This window comes from Anopheles moucheti, chromosome 3 (assembly GCF_943734755.1).
Source record: "Anopheles moucheti chromosome 3, idAnoMoucSN_F20_07, whole genome shotgun sequence".
Lineage (NCBI taxonomy): Eukaryota > Metazoa > Arthropoda > Insecta > Diptera > Culicidae > Anopheles > Anopheles moucheti.
In genome coordinates this window covers 50745940-50763125 of record NC_069141.1, presented here as the reverse complement: position 1 = coordinate 50763125, position 17186 = coordinate 50745940, and the positions used below count along the sequence as shown (strand labels likewise).

Below are 17186 nucleotides of genomic sequence, written 5' to 3'. Positions count from 1 at the left end.
AAATGGCGGACAAGATGGCGGACAAGATGGCGGACAAGATGGCGGCCAAGATGGCGGACAAGATGGCGGACACAAGATGGTGGACACAAGATGGCGGACAAGATGGCGGACAAGATGGCGGACACTATGGCGGCCAAGATGGCGGCCTAAATGGCGGACAAGATTGCGGACAAGATGGCGGCCAAAATGGCAGACAAGATGGCGGCCAAGATGGCGGACAAGATGGCGGCCTAAATGGCGGACAAGATGGCGGCCAAGATGGCGGACAAGATGGCGGCCAAGATGGCGGACAAGAAGGCGGACAAGATGGCGGACACAAGATGGCGGCCAAGATGGCGGACAAGATGGCGGACAAGATGGCGGCCAAGATGGCGGACAAGAAGGCGGACAAGATGGCGGACACAAAATGGCGGCCAAAATGGCGATCAAGATTGCGGCCAAGATGGCGGACAAGATGGCGGACAAGATGGCGGCCAAGATGGCGGACAAGATGGCGGACACAAGATGGTGGACAAGATGGCGGACAAGATGGCGGACACTATGGCGGCCAAGATGGCGGCCTAAATGGTGGACAAGATGGCGGACAAGATGGCGGATACAAGATGGCGGCCAAGATGGCGGACAAGTTGGCGGACAAGATGGCGGCCAAAATGGCGGACAAGATGGCGGACAAGATGGCGGCCAAGATGGCGGACACAAGATGGCGGACAAGATGGCGGCAAAAATGGCGGACAAGATGGCGGACAAGATGGCGATCAAGATTGCGGCCAAGATGGCGGACAAGATGGCGGACAAGATGGCGGCCAAGATGGCGGACAAGATGGCGGATACAAGATGGTGGACAAGATGGCGGACAAGATGGCGGACACTATGGCGGCTAAGATGGCGGCCAAGATGGCGGACAAGAAGGCGGACAAGATGGTGGCCAAGATGGCGGCCAAGATGGCGGACACAAGATGGCGGCCAAGATGGCGGACACAAGATGGCGGCCAAGATGGCGGACAAGATGGCGGACAAGATGGCGGCCAAGATGGCGGACAAGATGGTGCACAAGATGGCGGCCAAGATGGCGGACAAGATGGCGGACAAGATGGCGGACACAAAATGGCGGCCAAGATGGCGGACAAGATGGCGGCCAAAATGGCGACCAAAATCGCGGACAAGATGGCGGCCAAGATGAAGGCCAAGTTGGTGGACACAAGTTGGCGGACAAGATGGCGGACAAGATGGCGGCCAAAATGGCAGACAAGATGGCGGCCAAGATGGCGGACAAGATGGCGGCCTAAATGGCGGACAAGATGGCGGCCAAGATGGCGGACACGAAATGGCGGCCAAGATGGCGGACAAGATGGCGGACAAGATGGCGGACAAGATGGCGGATACAAGATGGCGGACAAGTTGGCGGTCAAGATGGTGGCCAAGTTGGCGGACACAAGATGGCGGACACAAGTTGCCGGCCAAAATGGCGGACAAGATGGCGGACAAGATGGCGGACACAAGATGGCGGACAAGATGGCGGACAAGATGGCGGACACTATGGCGGCCAAGATGGCAGCCTAAATGGTGGACAAGATGGCGGACAAGATGGCGGATACAAGATGGCGGCCAAGATGGCGGACAAGTTGGCGGACAAGATGGCAGCCAAAATGGCGGACAAGATGGCGGACAAGATGGCGGACAAGATGGCGGCCAAGATGGCGGACAAGATGGCGGACACAAGATGGTGGACACAAGATGGCGGACAAGATGGCGGACAAGATGGCGGACACTATGGCGGCCAAGATGGCGGCCTAAATGGCGGACAAGATGGCGGACAAGATGGCGGCCAAAATGGCAGACAAGATGGCGGCCAAGATGGCGGACAAGATGGCGGCCTAAATGGCGGACAAGATGGCGGCCAAGATGGCGGACACGAAATGGCGGCCAAGATGGCGGCCAAGATGGCGGCCAAGATGGCGGACAAGATGGCGGCCTAAATGGCGGACAAGATGGCGGACAAGATGGCGGACAAGATGGCGGCCTAAATGGCGGACAAGATGGCGGACAAGATGGCGGCCAAAATGGCAGACAAGATGGCGGCCAAGATGGCGGACAAGATGGCGGCCTAAATGGCGGACAAGATGGCGGCCAAGATGGCGGACAAGATGGCGGCCAAGATGGCGGACAAGAAGGCGGACAAGATGGCGGACACAAGATGGCGGCCAAGATGGCGGACAAGATGGCGGACAAGATGGCGGCCAAGATGGCGGACAAGAAGGCGGACAAGATGGCGGACACAAAATGGCGGCCAAAATGGCGATCAAGATTGCGGCCAAGATGGTGCACAAGATGGCGGACAAGATGGCGGCCAAGATGGCGGACAAGATGGCGGACACAAGATGGTGGACAAGATGGCGGACAAGATGGCGGACACTATGGCGGCCAAGATGGCGGCCTAAATGGTGGACAAGATGGCGGACAAGATGGCGGATACAAGATGGCGGCCAAGATGGCGGACAAGTTGGCGGACAAGATGGCGGCCAAAATGGCGGACAAGATGGCGGACAAGATGGCGGACAAGATGGCGGCCAAGATGGCGGACAAGATGGCGGACACAAGATGGTGGACACAAGATGGTGGCCAAGATGGCGGACAAGATGGCGGCCAAGTTGGCGGAAACAAGATGGCGGACAAGATAGCGGCCTAAATGGCGGCCAAGATGGCGGACAAGAGGGTGGACAGGAAGGCGGACAAGATGGCGGACACAAGATGGTGGACACAAGATGGTGGCCAAGATGGCGGCCAAGAAGGCGGACAAGATGGCGGCCAAAATGGCAGACAAGATGGCGGACAAGATGGCGGACAAGATGGCGGACAAGATGGCGGACAAGATGGCGGACAAGATGGCGGATAAGATGGCGGCCAAGATGGCGGCCAAAATGACGGCCGAAATGGCGGACAAGATGGCGGACAAGATGGCGGCCAAGATGGCGGCCAAGATGGCGGACAAGATGGCGGACAAGATGGCGGCCAAAATGGCGGATACAAGATGGCGGACACAAGATGGCGGCCAAGATTGCGGACAAGATGGCGGCCAAGATGGCGGCCAAGATGGCGGACACAAGATGGCGGACAAGATGGCGGCAAAAATGGCGGACAAGATGGCGGACAAGATGGCGATCAAGATTGCGGCCAAGATGGCGGACAAGATGGCGGACAAGATGGCGGCCAAGATGGCGGACAAGATGGCGGATACAAGATGGTGGACAAGATGGCGGACAAGATGGCGGACACTATGGCGGCTAAGATGGCGGCCAAGATGGCGGACAAGAAGGCGGACAAGATGGTGGCCAAGATGGCGGCCAAGATGGCGGACACAAGATGGCGGCCAAGATGGCGGACACAAGATGGCGGCCAAGATGGCGGACAAGATGGCGGACAAGATGGCGGCCAAGATGGCGGACAAGATGGTGCACAAGATGGCGGCCAAGATGGCGGACAAGATGGCGGACACAAAATGGCGGCCAAGATGGCGGACAAGATGGCGGCCAAAATGGCGACCAAAATCGCGGACAAGATGGCGGCCAAGATGAAGGCCAAGTTGGTGGACACAAGTTGGCGGACAAGATGGCGGACAAGATGGCGGCCAAAATGGCAGACAAGATGGCGGACAAGATGGCGGACAAGATGGCGGACAAGATGGCGGCCAAGATGGCGGACACGAAATGGCGGCCAAGATGGCGGACAAGATGGCGGACAAGATGGCGGACAAGATGGCGGATACAAGATGGCGGACAAGTTGGCGGTCAAGATGGTGGCCAAGTTGGCGGACACAAGATGGCGGACACAAGTTGCCGGCCAAAATGGCGGACAAGATGGCGGACAAGATGGCGGACACAAGATGGCGGACAAGATGGCGGCCAAAATGGCGGACAAGATGGCTGCCAAGATGACGGACAAGATGGCGAACAAGATGGCGGCCTAAATGGCGGACAAGATGGCGGACAAGATGGCGGACAGGATGGCGGACAAGATGGCGGACAAGATGGCGGATAAGATGCCGAACACAAGATGGCGGACAAGATGGCGGCCAAGATGACGGATAATGTGGCGGACAAGAAGGCGGACAATATGGCGGCCAAGATGGCGGTCAAGATGGCGGACAAGATGGCGGACAAGATGGCGGATAAGATGGCGGACACAAGATGGCGGACAAGAAGGCGGACAAGATAGCGGACAAGATGACGGGTGGTAGGTGGTGACTCGTGGGAGGTGTGTGGGGGCCCGTGGGAGGTGGGTGGTTACCCGTGGGAGGTGAGTGGTTTCTTGTTGGAGGTGGGTGGTGACACGTGGGAGGTAGGAGGTGACACGTGGGAGGTCGGTGGTGACACGTGGGAGGATGGAGATGACACGAGGGGGGAGGTTACACGAGGGGGAAGGTAACACGAGGGGGGAGATGACTGCTAATTGACGGCTAATTGACGGCTAATCGACGGCTTTCGGCGGTTTTCGACCAAATTGCTGTACAAGGTGCTACCTCTTCCGTGGATGCTCTTCTGGTACTATACACTCGGAAACTGGAGTTTTCGAAGAAATTTTTCACGACCAACGGGAAAGTTAGTGTTTAAACATTGCATACCATTCGGCGATTTCGAGCAAAATTGCTGTACTAGGTGCTCTTCCGTGGATGCTCTCCTGGTATCGGAAATCTGAAAATAGCATCTTCCTTAAACTAGTGAACGCTCTCACGGGTTTGATAGTAGGCAATGCAATAGTGATGGGCAAATTATTTATTGCAATAGTGATGGGCAGGTTATTTCACCTGCAGCGCAAATTTTTTTCCACCTCTTGAAAAACATGCTCTCCTGGTATCGGAAATCTGAAAACAATTGTGTGCGCGGCAACGGTATAGTGGTTTTCACAGTTGACCAGTTCATTTGGTCATTGGACAAATACGTCAGCATTTTGTCAACTCTCGTGGCTCTGCACCTAATGGATCAAAGAATGCTATAAAACATAATCAATTGTTGAAATAGTTCAATGAGTAGAAGCCCACCACAGAAATCAACCGTTAATTTTTGTTCATCACCTAAAACATCGACGTGAGCAAATGATCATGGAGGTAGTCTTTCAACACAAAAACTTGACCTAGCATTTTAGTTTTCAAATGCTAAAAGCAATGCAAATCTAACCGACTGTGCATAACACAAATTATTATTATTATATAAAATTTGCGTTGCTTGTTTAATGGGATACACTATGTTAAACAATCCACTAACTAATAAATAAACAAAACAATCGAAATTCACAAATTAGTAACTCGCTCATTCTGTATTGCAAAACGTATGACAGGTGATTACCCTTCACAATGCATCAGAGAATGAGCGATATCCCGCCAGGATATGCAATATATACGCGGCTTATTTACGTGGAGTAATTTGATTGGAAGAATTTTCCTCTGCATTCGGCTCCATCTGGGGATCATTCTCATTGATGACGTCACCACTATCTGTGTTTGTCCCCGTGCTCGATTGTTTCGGCTGTCTTTCTCGGCGACGTATCTTAAACATACCATGAGTCCAACTGCGGTGTCTTCACCGACAGGGTTCGCGCTTCGCAGCGACTGCCTTCCAGCTAGTTGCCCCAAGCTTGCGGGGGCCTATGCGGACAGAAGGGGAACCCTGCCAAATGTCGAACACAGCAGGTCGGAACGCTCGGGCTCCTTGGTTGCGAAGGAGAGGAGAGTGACCACCGCCTGAACGCCGACCACCACATGCAGCTTCTCGATGTTGGCGCACGTATGATTGTAGCTCCATTTAGAAGAGTGCAGGTACAGCAATAACTGTTGTTGGTGGTGATATAACCGGTTCCGATATATGATATAATCGGTTCCGATTCGAAGATGGTGATGGCCCTGGCGGACCATTTGAAGAAGATGGTTAGGGACGGCCCAGCGGCGGATCAAACGGTAGGCGGAGTAGGCCCCTTCTTACTGCGCTTTTCGCCTTGTCTCATTTCAAGTCCCCTCAATGTCCCTCTTCTCTCCTGCACCGTTTTTTAAATTAGAAGCCCCATCTAAAATTCCACCCTGGGCCACCAAGGGGATTGATCCTCCACTGGATACCAGGAGAGCATCCAACGTAGGAAGATGCTTTTACCGTGTCGATTGAGTCAGAAAACGCGCCAAAAATGACCAGTTTGTCAAGCTCTGATACCAGGAGAGCATCCAATGCAGGAGGATGCTTTTACCGTGTCGATTGAGACAAAAAATCGCCAAAAATGACCAGTTTGTCAAGCTCTGATACCAGGAGAGCATCCAACGCAGGAGGATTCTTTTTCCGTGTTTATCGAGACAGAAAAATCGCCAAAAATGACCAGTTTGTCAAGCTCTGATACCAGGAGAGCACCCAACGCAGGAGGATTCTTTTTCCGTGTTTATCGAGACAGAAAACTCACCAAAAATGACCAGTCTGTCAAGCTCGAAACCCAGGAGAGCATCCAACGCAGGAGGATGCTTTTTCCGTGTTTATCGAGACAGAAAACTCGCCAAAAATGACCAGTTTGTCAAGCTCCTGATACCAGGAGAGCACCCAACGCAGGAGGATTCTTTTTCCGTGTTTATCGAGACAGAAAACTCGCCAAAAATGACCAGTTTGTCAAGCTCTGATACCAGGAAAGCATCCAACGCAGGAGGATGCTTTTTCCGTGTTTATCGAGACAGAAAACTCGCCAGAAATTACCAGTTTGTCATGCTCTGATACCAGGAGAGCATCCAACGCAGGAGGATGCTTTTTCCGTGTCGATCGAGACAGAAAACTCGCTAAAAATGACCAGTTTGTCAACTGTTTGTTCTTTGCTTCTGTTACTTTTTCGATTTGCGGGTAAAATTTCCTTCCGATCGAAGTGTTCGATCACGGGTGTTAAACATGCTGAAGTTGGTTTGAAAATTAATAAAATGTCTCCTCAACGCGTGTTCTGCGCTCCTATTACTTTTTCGTGTTTCGGGATAACATTTTCGTCCGATCGAAGTGTCCGATCACGGGTGATAAACATACTGAAGTTGGTTTGAAAAATTAATAAAATGTTACCTTTAGGCGTGTTCCTCGATCCTGTTACTTTTTCGATTTTCGGGATAAAATGTGCAAGCATTACAAGCTTGCATGTACAAGCATCCTCTTTGACATAAACATACTGAGAGTATCGATATCTAAAAAAATAAAAAAAATTAACCCGGTTTTCGCCCACTGTGGTCTGTTTGGTAGAGTGACAGTTCGGCACGACTGTTGAGAGTGCACCTCTCGAACAGTGTCGTGTTTGTCGTGTTTGTTTGGTTCTTTGCAACGCGCTGCCTTAGTGCTAATCTGCATTGTTTCTATAGGCAGTTGTGCCGTTTGGCTTGGTGTACACGCGCCTTAACAATCATTACCAAAATAAACTGCAACTGTCAACTGGGTCATCGTACGAAACCAATTCAAAACATTCTGGAAAACCAACCAAGCCAGACGCTCTCCGTGATTGTATCGTGAAATAAGGAAATATCATACAAAAGAAAAGCATTTCTAAGCAACCCACACTTTTGTTAACGATTTGAGGCCATTCTCTTTCTGTAACGTGACGAATTAAGTTATAACATTGAAAGTCTGTAAACAAAATCACATGCTTGACGCTGAGTTTCGGTGTTTTGTGACCTGCAACCATGGAAGATCCATTGAACCAACGCGGCAGAATAATAAGAACTCCAACTCCGGTAGGTGATCGAGATGTCCAATGTTATAAAGTTTCTAGTCTTCAAATATGTTTTTTTAACAGCAACAGGTGGAGGCATCAGCTGAGATAAAACAAGAACCGGAACTGGATATGGAATTGCTGCAGCAAGCATGCTCATGGGATTTCAACATCAATGATCCATTAAAGGAAGAAATCGAAATCGGCGAAACGCGCGTAACAGCTCAGGATCCGCTTTCCACGGTACAAGAAACTGCCTTCAAAACTCAACTAAAAGCAGAAGAAATTGAAGATACTGAGGACAACATATATGATATTGATTCAAGTAAGTTTTATCCATTTATCTGGTTTATGACAGGTCAATGTTGAAAGTCAAAACTATGTTTTTAATATTACAAGTTGTTGATTATGAGCAATACCGGTCATTTTCCAGGGAGTTACTACTAGCGAAACTCTTCAAAGAATACTCTCTAGCTCCTCTCCTACCCGTTTAAACGGTAAAAAAAATTCAAAACTTTTCTACTAGCTGTTATTTTTTAATTCATGAATAATCCGACCGCCGGTTAATCAGGTCCCGGATAATCGACGTTTTTATGTAAGTGTTTTTTTGGGTATATACATATATTTTTAGTGTGTCAAACACACTAAAAGCGCCACAAATGAACAATACCTCCTTCACTATTAGAAATACTATAGGAATTCATTGATGGATATGATTGTCAAGTAAAATCCCTATATTGCGGTTATCCCATACCGGCAACAGTACGGTTACCACAGTGAAAGTTAGTTTTAGGTATGTTTTCGGAAACGGTCATGGTTAAGTGTGGATTTTATGTATTAGAATACCTTAATAAATCGGTCGCTCTGAATCCAATGAAATGACAATTCAGCAGTGGTCGGTCTAAGGGAATTGAGTTGTTCATTGCAGATTGCGGTGGTATGCCATGTGTATGGTATAGGATTTCGTGGTATACCATACTACTATTTTGCTTTGATTTACTGCATATTGATTTACCTGTAGTTGGTTATAGGTGCGGGACAATGGTTCGGGTAGAATGTGTACCACGAAGCGGCAGAAAATTTGTTGATATTTTCTTGTAATACTGATGTACTGTTCACGTAGACAGCCTAAACTTTGCCCGAAAAGAAATATTCAATTCGTTCTCCACATATCCTGACAAAGAACTATTGAGCTATTGAAACTCAGTAATAAAAACTGCTCTTGGTACATCCATAGAACGCGGTTTACCCCCCAAATAATCCAATCAATCATGAACCGAACAATATCGGTCCAACCGCGAACACGTGCACGAATGAAGGAAGACATAATGGGTCGAAACACCGAGCCTTACTTTTTAACGCATATGATTATAACTGAGCGTTTCTGTAACTGGTTAGGCATGAAGAGAAGATTTGCAACATTGGTACCCCTATTACCGGTAATAACATTATGTGGATTTACCAGGACCAGTTTTTGACTCGGGACTGCAAAAGTTATTTATCTGGTGATGTCCATAAGTTATTTATATGCATATTCGTGTGTACCATCTACGTCTACAGCAATGTCCGATGAAATTCGCAGAAACATATCCGCAATGGAAATTGCAGTCGCTGCAAGATACCCTACCCCAGAGGTGGAAACAATTGAGGAAAAGAAGGCAAGGCTCGCAAGAAAACGATCGGCAGTTTACAGAGCCCGAAAGCGAATTGAATCGATTGTTTTTTCTGGAAGAGCAACAGTTGATCATGCTATAGTAGCAGTTTTACCAGCATCACAGACCATATTTGGAGAGCATCACCAGCAACAGCATGAGGAACCAAAACAAGATACGGGAGATACTATCCAAGTAGAGTTCGCTGCAAAATTTCCCACTTCAGCAGAAGAAACGCAATTTGAACGTAAGGCAAGATTGGCTACAAAACGACAGGCAATTTACAGAGCCAAGAAGCGTCAAACTTCGATTGATTTTTCCAGAGGAACAGCAGCCGCAGCAGTTGATCAGCTTCCTAATGCCTCGGTCGATAAGCATACAGTAGTAACTGCTGTAATACAGGACCAACAGCAAGCTGCATCGACTTTAAACCCTGCAACGGCAGGACTTGCTGTAATTGGACAGCAACAACAACAGCAGCATCTGGGGAGGAAACAACTATATGAACTATATGAAGTATATGACCAATCCATCCGAATGAAAATCGCTGCAAAATATCCAACCCCACCAGAAGAAACGCCATTTGAACGTAAGGCAAGATTGGCTAGAAAACGACAAGCAATTTGCAGCGCCAAGAAGAAGCTTCAGAGCCATCAATTGATTTATCCAGCGTAGCAGCAACAGCAGTAGCTGTTCGGATCCCTTATGCCTCGGTTAATGACCATATTGTAGAAGTTGTTGTATTAGAAAACCAACAGCAGACTGCCCCAACTCCGAGGCCATCACGAACAGCACATTATGTTTTTGTAAAGCATTATCAACATCAGCATGAAGGAAAACAACAAGATAATTGCGATTAACGATAAAATTTACGCCTTGCGTGGTTCCGTCTCTCACAACGTCTTTGTAACCACTGTTCATCGTCCATGGATAATAAATGTAAATTTTAGTATTAGGAGCGTATAAAGACGAGCAGTAACAACGGCGTCCAGGATACGAATGATTCCTTTCTTCCTCTTTTGGGTTTGGGTTATGGTTGAGTTCCTCGGTCCCTCACGTCACTCTCCAAAGGGTGACAAACTCTTTTTTTCTTTTTTTACATAAATATTTTCTTAAGCTTACATATCTCTTCAGCTAACTTATGTCCTATAACAGGTTATTACTGCTCCCGAAATGGTCGTTGACAATTGCACTATCGTTTTTTTTTTCATTTTCGGAGGTGAATAATATAACTTTCAAACTAATAACGAACTTACCTTCGACAATAACCTTTTGCGTTGTTATCTAACTGTTTTTAACTCGATGCTGCAACTTTTTAAAATAGCTTGAAACAGAACCCGAACATAACAACATAGAAACACAAGGTAAACATATAGAAATACAAGGAGTTATTGATTAGTCGGGCCCGGAAAGCAGGAATTGAAATGTTGTAATCGAAAAGGTGAGCAAATCCATTGAATGATTTCATCGCTCGCAAAACTGGATCATTTTGAGCTAATGCGGGCTGGAATGAGCAGAGGAGGGACCGCATACGACGACAAGGATCATATTGGTTTAATCAGGATAGTAAAAATGGGGTATCAACATAGTTGAGCAGAATCTTAACGATGAAAATACCTTGCTCATAAAAGAGGTATAATTGAACATCCACTATTGACAGCATTCTACAACGGATAGACTAGGGAGGCATCGCGACATTGGAATATATCTTTTTAATTTGTTTTCAAATATTTTTGTTTTCATACTTACAGACACAGACATGAGCATATTGTGTGATGAAATCGATTCTGGAGGCAATATCAATGTCATCAACAGTCCGCATCTGATTGTAAGTATGAATTTATGTTTATGTTCTATATATTATGTTATGTATGTATTATGTTCAGATATTTATGTTTACGTTCTTTATTAAGAAACATGTAAATTATAGATGTTTTGTATTTTATTTACTGGAATACAATTGCAGATTTTTCTGCAAAAAACCAAAAGGTCCTTCTCCTCTTCGTTTTTTTTGGTAGGGGTATGAACATTAACATTAACATAAATGATGTTGAAGAATCTGCCTCGCTTGCGCAGAGTGCATAGCCTGTCATCTATAGCCTTGAAGCCGATGAACTCGGATTTCACCCGGGGACCTATGGCGAAATCCGTTTCGAATATGTGGTGACGGTCGTGGTAGCTGTAGTAGATGTGTCGTAGTCGATGTCTGTTCATATCATTCCCTAGCCACCGGATTTCTTGAAGAGCTACGAGGTCCATATTCAGTGCGACTAGGGTGTTGTTGTGGAAGCTTTTCATACCTATGCTTTATTTCCAGGGAGGTTTTTTTTAAATTTCCTAACTTCCTAGCTTGTGCTTGCTCCTTCTTGTTTACGTATTCGGTTGGTTTATGTCTGTCCCTGACGTTGTGATCGTTTTCATCCTGTCGTCTGTTACCGCGCCAGGGATGTCGCAACGCCAGGGTCGTCGAACATTTCGTCGCCACAGGTGTCATCTAGTTGCTTCAAGGCTCCGGCTCTATACAGAGTGCGTACGTTCCAAGAGCCCATAAAAATCGTAGTCCGAGGGCGTCTCGTGGGACGGTTACCGTTAAGTCCATGTCGAGAAATCCTTCTGCTTTCAGTAGTCTGTTTGTTACTTGAGGCAGGGTGACTGGCCCTGCGCTCAAGCCCCCAAATAACTCTTGAGGGTCTTGTGGCAGTTCAGTTTAGCGTCTGGTTGCGTCTGGATTGTTAGAAGTGTGAATCTATGAGCATTTATGAATCTTGCGTGAACTAAAATTGATTAAATTATTTTTTATAGGAATATTCTAACAAAGAAATACTTTCTGGCTCCAACGTGGAAACAAGGACATCGTACAAAGTTAAAAATATCATTCGAATAGTCCATTCAGCGTCCAACTTTGCTAGATACCCCCGTGCTGTTGCGAGACCTACGTCACCTCCTCCGCTAGTGTACTTCAGTGCTCATGTTGAGCTGCCACAAAAATATATGGCAACGACCGTCCTTACACCCAGTCCTGTTCAACGTTCACAAGATTTACGTGCAGATAGAAGTGACTCAACCACTGACACTGAAACAACTGTGGAAATTAAACCAGTCAAATCAAAGGAGGAGTTGGATAGGCTGGAGGAATCTCTCAGCTCCGAGAGAAATATGCAGAGCATGGCGAAACGCCTAAAAAATTTACTGACTGCGGATGACGCTGTAAATCGTTTGAGTGAAGCTCTTTATATTGTTCTTAATGATAAGTTTTTGGTGCAATGTAGTTGGCTAGGTGGTAGTAAAGACGGGACAAAGATAGGTATAAAACAGTACTTAAATTTGCTAAACTTGCTACGGATTGCGGCAGAAGACGGTGTGTACAGCTTGGAAAGGAAGGAGTTTGAGATGATTTTAAAATCAAAAATATATCACGCTAAAGACAGATTACGATGCAAAAATATGAGGAAGAGCGTTTGTAGATTTAAAAAACTGCGCACAAAAATCAATGAGGAAACCCACTTCCTTGACCCATTCTTCGATATTGTGTCAACTACGGAAATTATACCAGTCACATCCACGAAAGAGTTGGATAGGCTAGAAAGATTTCTCAACACTGAAAATAATATGCAGAGTTTGGTACAACAAATAAGCAGTTCACTGACTGTGTATGACGTTCGAAGTCGTTTGAAAGATACTCTTCGTATGGTCGTGGGAGTTGAATTTTTAACCAAGTTTAGTTGGATTGGAGCTTGGAAACGTTACGATAAATTTCAAAGCCTTCTACATCTTGTAGCAGAAGATGGTATGCACAACCTAGAAAGGGCCAATTTTGAAAAGATTTTAAATTCAACTATAAATAATATTAAATGGCAATTACGTTCAGCAAATTTAAAAAAACACAACTTCAAGAATCAGGTCATTTATAATGAGTCTGGTGAGAAAATTTCACCTGTCGTAACCAAGGAAGAGTTGGATAAGTTGGAGGAATTTCTCAACACAGAGCACAATATGCAGAGCATGGTAGAACGCATAAAAAGCTTTTTGACTGCTAATGACGTTGTAAATCGTTTGAGTGAAGCTCTTTATATTGTTCTTAATGATAAGTTTTTGGTGCAATGTAGTTGGCTAGGTGGTAGTAGAGACGGGACAAAGATAGGTATAAAACAGTACTTAAATTTGCTAATCCTGCTACGGATTGCGGCAGAAAACGGTGTGTACAGCTTGGAAAGGAAGGAGTTTGAGATGATTTTAAAATCAAAAATATTTCACGCTAAAGACAGATTACGATGCAAGAATATGAGAAAGAGCGTTTGTAGATTTAAAAAACTGCGCACAAAAATCAATGAGGAAACCCACTTCCTTGACCCATTCTTCGATATTGTGTCAACTACGGAAATTATACCAGTCACATCCACGAAAGAGTTGGATAGGCTAGAAAGATTTCTCAACACTGAAAATAATATGCAGAGTATGGTAGAACAAATAAGCAGTTCACTGACTGTGTATGACGTTCGAAGTCGTTTGAAAGATGCTCTTCGTATTGTTGTGGACGATGAATTTTTAACCAAGTTTAGTTGGATTGGAGCTTTGAAATGGTACGATAAATTTCAAAACCTTCTACATCTTGTAGCAGAAGATGGTATGCGCAATCTGGAAAGGGCGAATTTTGAAAAGATGTTAAAATCAATCATAACAAATACTAAATGCCAATTACGTTCAGCAAATTTAAAAAAACGCAACTTCAAGAATCAGGTCATTTATAATGAGTCTGGTGAGAAAATTTCACCTGTCGTAACCAAGGAAGAGTTGGATAAGTTGGAGGAATTTCTCAACACAGAGCACAATATGCAGAGCATGGTAGAACGCATAAAAAGCTTTTTGACTGCTAATGACGTTGTAAATCGTTTGAGCGAAGCTCTTTATATTGTTCTTAATGATAAGTTTTTGGTGCAATGTAGTTGGCTAGGTGGTAGTAGAGACGGGACAAAGATAGGTTTAAAACGGTACATAAATTTGCAAAAATTACTACGGCTTGCGGCAGAAGACGGTGTGTACAGCTTGGAAAGGAAGGAGTTTGAGATGATTTTAAAATCAAAAATATTTCACGCTAAAGACAGATTACGATGCAAGAATATGAGAAAGAGCGTTTGTAGATTCAGACAACGCAAAACAAACAGCACAAGCTTTCACAAAATTCACCCGATTGACTCAGTTATAGACACTGCATCGACTTCGAAAAATGCACTGGCGACTAGGTCTACTAAGGAAATTTCAAACAGCGCTTTCATCCCCCAAACGCAATCGATCCCAACCACGTACGCTGGGTCGACTTCGAAACTTTCATCAGCGACTAGGTCTACTAAAGAAATTTTATCAGCACTTACAAAAACAAACAGCGATATCATCCCCCAAACCCAATCGATTGAACCAGCTATGTACGGCAGGTCGACTTCAAAAATTTCACCAGAGACTAGATCTATTGACGATATTTTACTGACATTTACAAACAGAAACTGCACTATCGTCCCCCAAATTCAATCGAGTACCCCAATTATGCACGCTGGGTCGACTTCGAAAGTATCATCACAGACTATGTCTACTAAAGAAATTTTACCAGAATTGACAAAACAAAACAGCGATATCATCCCCCAAACCCAATCGATTGAACCAGCTATGTACGGTAGGTCGACTTCAAAAATTTCACTAGAGACTAGATCTATTGACGATATTTTACTGACATTTACAAACAGAAACTGCACTATCGTCCCCCAAATTCAATCGAGTACCCCAATTATGCACGCTGGGTCGACTTCGAAAGTATCATCACAGACTATGTCTACTAAAGAAATTTTACCAGAATTGACAAAACAAAACAGCGATATTATCCCCCAAACCCAATCGATTGAACCAGCTATGTACTGTAGGTCGACTTCAAAAATTTCACCAGAGACTAGATCTATTGACGATATTTTACTGACATTTACAAACAGAAACTGCACTATCGTCCCCCAAATTCAATCTAGTACCCCAATTATGCACGCTGGGTCGACTTCGAAAGTATCATCACAGACTATGTCTACTAAAGAAATTTTACCAGAATTGACAAAACAAAACAGCGATTTCATCCCGCAAACGCAATCGATGGGCCCAATTATGTATGCTGGTTCGACTTGTACAATTTCAACAGAGAGTAGATCTACTATTGGAATCCCACTAGAAACTAGGTCAACTAGGCAAATGTCACTAGAAACTAGAAAGACTACAAAGGTTTCACCTGATGCTGGGTCGAATTCGATAATATCAGATATCAAAAGCAAGGAAGAGTTGGATACGCTGGAGGAATTCCTGAACTCTGAGAACAATATGCAGAGCATGGCGAAACGCCTAAACAGGTTAATGTCTGCGCAAGGCGTTGAGAATCGTTTCAACGAAGCTCTTAATTTGGTGATGGGAGTTGATTTTTTAACTCAGTGTAGTTGGGGGGGTAGTAGATTAACGATAGGATTACAAAATTATGCGAATTTTCAAAGTCTGCTACGACTGTTGGCAGAGGATAGTGTGCACACCATGAGAAAAGCGGATCTGGAGAAGTTTTTCAAAATAAACATATATCACGCTAAACCCAGGAAACGCACCAAACAACAAAAATAGAAATTGTAGGAAGAAAAATGCACAAATCAGTTAGAAAACAATACAATTCGTTTTCTGGAAATTCGATAATTTCTACTTACTGGATTTAGCTTTTCACAATGAATTAATAAAATATTTTTAAGATGACTTTATAAATAAAATATGTTGTTGTATGTTGTTTATAAGCTTGTTATAAATAGAGAAGTTTCCTCAGACTGTAGAATGTCCAGTCCTAATTTTATACGACTTCAAAAGCTGTTATATATTCTATTGAATATGATCTAATTTTCAATTTTCTATTTCTCCTTTCTTTCTGACCAACCGACTTGATTTCTATTTTGATTTATCCTTCCTTGTTGCTGAGTTGGTCCAAGACTTGAGTACTTATTCAGATTTGACTACTACGCTAGAGACTTTTGACGCCAGATGAAAAATAATACTGTTCATTAGTACGTGGGAGAGAACTCTCTCGTCGGGGGCAAAAAAATAACTTATTGTTTTATGGCTTTAAGAGACTTTGAATTTCGAAGGAATTCTTTCATCTCTTAAAAACATATATAACTTTGGGAAGTGTTGAAAAGAAGCAAATTTTGATGTTTCAACAAAATATAATAGAATTTACATTTCTATCTTGAAAATCAACGATATCCACCATTAAACATAGCGCATTTAAAAAAATATATTTTTTTCGTAAATGTTCTTGTTGGAATTTCAAAAGTTTTGAAAGCATCTTCAGGTTCATTTTAGAAGATTCAGACTCTTTCTTCCAGTCTGTTTGAAAACTGTCCTCCGCAGCTTTAAAATGCTTTCTCAAGTGCGCCTTGGTTTGCGTCCAAAATAACTCAATCGGTCTGGTTTCAGGGCAGTTCGGGGGATTCATTACCTTCGGCACGTACCGTACGTCATGTTCTACATACCATGCGATCGTGTCTTGGGCATAGTAAACAGAGGCCAAATCCGGCCAAAACATCACTGGATCAGCATGTTTTATGGGCAGCTAACGTCGATTCAAACACTCCCGAATGTCGGAATCGGTCCTCATCGTCTCCGTTGTCACAAACGGTTCGGACATCATTCCGCTTTCGCAAATGGTTTGCCACACCATCGCCTTTTTTTTCCTTTTTTTTCGGGAAAAATAGATTTGTCGGCTTCTTGGATGTTCTGGCTTTCAGGCACGGTGTAATATTGACTCCCCGGAAGAGTTTTGTAGTCAAA

The 17186-nt window shown here is 44.9% G+C and overlaps 2 protein-coding genes across 2 annotated transcripts; both read left to right on the top strand.

The window, feature by feature from the left end:
• Nucleotides 1-7548: 7548 nt before the first annotated feature.
• LOC128302793 (uncharacterized) lies at nt 7549-11630 on the top strand. The gene is made up of 4 exons (XM_053039645.1): nt 7549-7726; nt 7789-8029; nt 11108-11184; nt 11583-11630. The coding sequence occupies exons 1-4, from the start codon at nt 7676-7678 to the stop codon at nt 11628-11630; spliced, it is 417 nt and encodes a 138-aa protein (XP_052895605.1). The 5' UTR covers nt 7549-7675.
• A 2372-nt stretch (nt 11631-14002) lies between these two features.
• Nucleotides 14003-16107, top strand: LOC128303814 (uncharacterized). The gene is made up of 2 exons (XM_053040885.1): nt 14003-15021; nt 15092-16107. Exons 1-2 carry the CDS (start codon nt 14016-14018, stop codon nt 15202-15204), a joined length of 1119 nt encoding a protein of 372 aa, XP_052896845.1. The 5' UTR covers nt 14003-14015; the 3' UTR covers nt 15205-16107.
• Nucleotides 16108-17186: the final 1079 nt, after the last annotated feature.